This window comes from Myotis brandtii, unplaced genomic scaffold, assembly GCF_000412655.1.
Source record: "Myotis brandtii unplaced genomic scaffold, ASM41265v1 scaffold1704, whole genome shotgun sequence".
NCBI classification, from domain to species: domain Eukaryota; kingdom Metazoa; phylum Chordata; class Mammalia; order Chiroptera; family Vespertilionidae; genus Myotis; species Myotis brandtii.
The window spans coordinates 130,236-134,696 of NW_005356277.1; the positions used below are offsets into that span (position 1 = coordinate 130,236).

At 45.6% G+C, this 4,461-nt stretch overlaps 1 protein-coding gene across 1 annotated transcript in view; it reads left to right on the forward strand.

Moving 5' to 3' along the window:
• LOC102249703 (olfactory receptor 52K2-like) overlaps positions 1-2,761 on the forward strand; it is an 8,021-nt gene extending 5,260 nt beyond the window's left edge. The window contains exon 2 of the mRNA XM_005863049.1: positions 2,654-2,761. Within this exon, the coding sequence (XP_005863111.1) occupies positions 2,654-2,761 (108 nt within the window). The remainder of the gene's footprint in view (positions 1-2,653) is intronic.
• The last annotated feature ends 1,700 nt before the right edge of the window (positions 2,762-4,461 follow it).

A 4,461-nucleotide genomic window follows, 5' to 3' on the forward strand; every position in this document is an offset into this window, starting at 1 on the left:
CCTCTGCTTGCCTGCCTGATTGCCCCTAACCCCTCTGCCTGATCGCCCCTAACTGCCCTCCCCTGCTGGCCTGATCTCACACCCAACCACCCTTCTCTGCAGGCCTGATCTCGCCCCCAACAGCCCTCCCCTACTGGCCTAATCTTGCCTGCGACTGCCCTCCCCTGCCAGCCTTGTCGCTCCTAACTGCCTCTGCCTCGGCCCCCACCACCATGGCTTTGTCCTGAAGGAAGTCGGACATCTGGAAGATGGCCAGTGGACCCAGTCTAATTAGCATATTACCCTTTTATTAGTATAGATAGATTATATAGGATAGGATTGCTTAAAAGGGGAGGGGGGGGAGCCTTTTCAGCAGGAGGAGATGCTCTTGGCAGACAAAAACACATATCCTATATCTGGACTAATAGCCAGCCATATGCACTATACTGCCAAACCGGTCATTAAATATTGAACTGCTTTCTTACACCTTACACCAAACAGCTGTTGCCCTTAAAACCCCTCCTCAGCCCTCACCTTAGGTTCTGCCTTTGCAGTTCACTCAGATTAGGTTCTGATTGGTCGGTTTCTATGCCAGTCAGAGTCAAAAGCTCCGCCTCCTAGGCAGACATTAGCTCCTCTCACTTCTCCCAGATTTGGTTCTGATTGGTCAGTTTCTATGCCAGTCAGCATCTCTGGGCCTATCTCTGGACCTGATAAGAGAGGCGGGGTTGATCAGCATGGCTGCTGGTGAGGCCTGGAGAGAAAATGAGGCAAGGGCTAATCAACAGCTGCCATGGAGGCTGCAGATCAGACCCTGCTTCTTTCTTCGGTCCTCTCTCCCGGTCTGATCCACAGCCCCCTTGGCAGTCAGTGCTGGTCACTGCAGCAACCCAGCACTGACTACAGGACTGACTTCCATGACACCGACGCAGCACTGACTGCCATGGGGGCTGTGGATCAGACACTGCTTCTCTCTCTGGGCCTCCCTCCAGACCTGACCCACATCCCCCTCGGCGGTCAGTGCTGGGTCACCGTGGTGCCTACAGCACTGACTGCAGAACTAACTTCAGGTGTTCGGTCGTGCCTTTGGTCGTCTTGGATGTTACAGACCCTGGCTCTTTATATATATATAAACTAGAGGCCCGGTGCACAAAAATTTGTGCACTCGGAGGGGTCCATCAGCTTGGCCTGTGCCCTCTCACAACCTGGGACCCCTCGGGGGATGACCACCTGTTGGCTTAGGCCTGTTCCCCGGGGGATCCGGCCAAAGCTGGCAGTCAGACATCCCTCTGGCAGCCCAGGAGCCCTCAGGGGATGTCCACTTGCCAGTGGGCACCAGGCCTAAGCTGCAGTCGGACATCCTTAGCGCTGCTGAGGAGGCAGCAGAGGCTCCCGCCATCACTGCTGTGCTGGCAACCATCAGCCTGGCTTGTGGCTGAGCTCTCCTTGTGGGAGCGCACTGACCACCAGGGGGCAGCTCCTGCATTAAGTGTCTGCACCCTCGTGGTTAGTGTGTGTCATAGTGACCAGTCATTCCCAGTCGTTCTGCTGTTAGGGTCAATTTGCATATTACCCTTTTATTATATGCCTGGTGCATGGGTGGGGGCTGGCTGGTTTGCCCTGAAGGGTGTCTCGGATCAGGGTGGGGGTCCCGCTGGAGTGCTTGGCCAGCCTGGATGAGGGGCTGAGGGCCATTTTTAGACTGGCCACACCCCCTTCAGGGAGGGGGGTCCTGCTTGGGTGCCTGGCCAGCCTGAGTGAGGGGCTAATGGCTGTTTGAAGGCTAGCCAAGAACCCCAGCAGGGACCCTCACCCCATGAGGGTGTGGCCAGTCTGGGTAAGAGGCTGATGGCTGTTTGCTGGCTGGCCACAGCCCCTTTAAGATGGGGGTCCCCGCTGGGGTGTCTGGCCAGCCTGGGTGAGGGGTTGATGGCTGTTTGCAGGCTGGCCACAGCCCCTTCAGGGTGGGGGTCCCATGGGGTGCCTGGCAAGCCTGGGTGAGGGGCTGATGGCTGTTTGCAGGCTGGCCACAGCCCCTTCAGGGTGGGGGTCCCATGGGGTGCCTGGCAAGCCTGGGTGAGGGGCTGATGGCTGTTTGCAGGCTGGCCACGGCCTCCAGCCACCCAAGCTCCCAGTGGAGGCTGGCTGGAAGCAGGTATCTGGGATTTATTTATCTTCTATAATTGAAACTTTGTTGCCTTTAGCAGTGGCCACAGTGGGCCAGGGCACACAGTAAGCTTGGCTTCCTCCATCGCCGGGGCAACCAAGCCTCCTGTTTGCTCCAGCTCCATTGCTGCCGGCCACCATCTTGGTTGGGTTAATTTGTATATAATCGCTCTGATTGGCTGGTGGGCGTGGCTTGGGGAGTATCGAAGTTATGCTCAATTTGCATGTTTCTCTTTTATTAGATTAGATAAAAGTCCAACTTCATTCTTTTGTATGTAGACTGGGTGTTTCAACCCATTTGTTGAAAAACTACCTTTCCCTCATTGAATGGTCTTGGCACCTTTGCAGAAATTACTTAAACATCTTTGTAATAGCTTAATTTTGGGCCTTTTATTCTATTCATAGTCTATATATTTGTTTTTATCCCAGTTTGATTACTACAGCTTTCTAGTAAGTTCCATTTTTTTTCAAGATTTGTTTTTTTTTTGTTTTGTTTTTTTGTATTCAGGACCACTTGAGAATTCATATGGATTTTTATATTTATACAAAAAATGCCATTGCAACATTGATAGAAATTGCACTGAATCTGAAGATCAGTCTAGTATTGGCATATTAAAAATATTAAGTGTTCTAATCCATGAACACAATATGTATTTCCATTTATTTGTGTTTAATTTCTTTCAGCATTTTTTGAAATTTCCAGTGTACAAATTTTAATCTTAACTTCAGTTTATGCCTCCTTTATTTTTTAATATTATTGTCAAAGATATTGCATAATTTCTTTTTCAGATGGCTCATTTATATTGTAGAGAAATACAACTGTTTTTGTACATGATAATTTTGTATCCTGTAATTTGATTCTTTATTAGGTCTAGAGTGTGTGTGTGTGTGTGTGTGTGTCTCAGAGAGAAAGGGAGAAAGAGATCTTTATAGTTTTCTATTTGTAAGGTTATTTTAGTTGCAAACATATAATTTTTCTTTTCCAATATGGATTCCTTTTATTTCTTTTTCTTGTCTAATTTCTCTGGCTATGATTTTCAGTATTATGTTGAATACAAATAGTAAAAGTGGGCATTCTTGTGTTGCTCCTGACCGTAGAGGAAAAGCTTTCAGTATTTTATCGTTTATCACAAAGTAGTTCTGAGCTTTTTCATATATGACATTTTTTCTGTTGAGGTTGTTGGTATCTTTTGATTATCCCCTTTCTAATATTTTTAAAGAGATAACTAGGAGGACAACACTCTATCATTTCTTCAATTCAATGAGTTTCTGAGGTAACTAGCCTTATATTATTATGAGTGGCATCTGTGTTAGTCAGAATCAAACCAGGAAATATTAATTATTACAGAGCATCTTTAATACAGTTCATTATTTACACAAATTATAGAACTTCAGATAAACCCAACATTTGACAGGGAAGACTCCCAGAAATTAGAAACCACAAAAATCCACAACAACTCTAGCCAGCAACACACAGAGGTGCCACTAGTAAAATCACATCTCAGAAATATGAGTCTCTCACTAGAAGCTGAAACCCTGGAAGTACCCTCTGGCAAAATCTGGAGCCATGGAATAGATGCAGTTGAAGAAATAGAGAAATAGAGAGAATTGTCATAGCACATTGAACAAACCCTGTCTAAAGAGAGATGATCTATGATCCTGAGAAACATAGCTTGTAATGTTCACTTTTCCTGAAATACAGAGCAGAAGAGAATGAGAAGGAACATGTGTGTAGCAAAATATATACAATCATTGTATAGCTTCCCAACTAAAACACAAATAATAGCGCTTTTATACATGGGGATAATGCATACACTGTATTCAATCAAACAAATTTCCAGGGAAATCAAGAATAGAAACATACTATAAAATATCCTGGAGCTTCAGTTGATTTTCAGAACTAAAACTGATTCAGGTGAATTATTTAAGAATATCTAGAGGCATGTAAAGATTAATATAATCACCATGATTATTCATAAATTCATTGCTCCAAAATATCCTCCACTCCTGGCTCCCATTACATGTGTTGTAAGAAAGCATTTAGTGCTTAAACCCATGGGTACAATAAACCAATGATCTCACAAGACCTGGAGTCCAGATGCTATCTCCTATTGATGTCTAAGCTCAGAATTCAAGTGGCATGGACACCATAAGACTGAGTCCAAGAGACCAAATTGTGCCTTTTGAGACTGAGATTAGTGAAACTGCCTACAATCAAATAGCATTCTCATAAGAGTCTATACATAGGATATTCCTTGCAGGCCTCTGCTCCCCTAGGATAAGAAGTGTAATGGGCCCTGTTGTAATTATATCCAA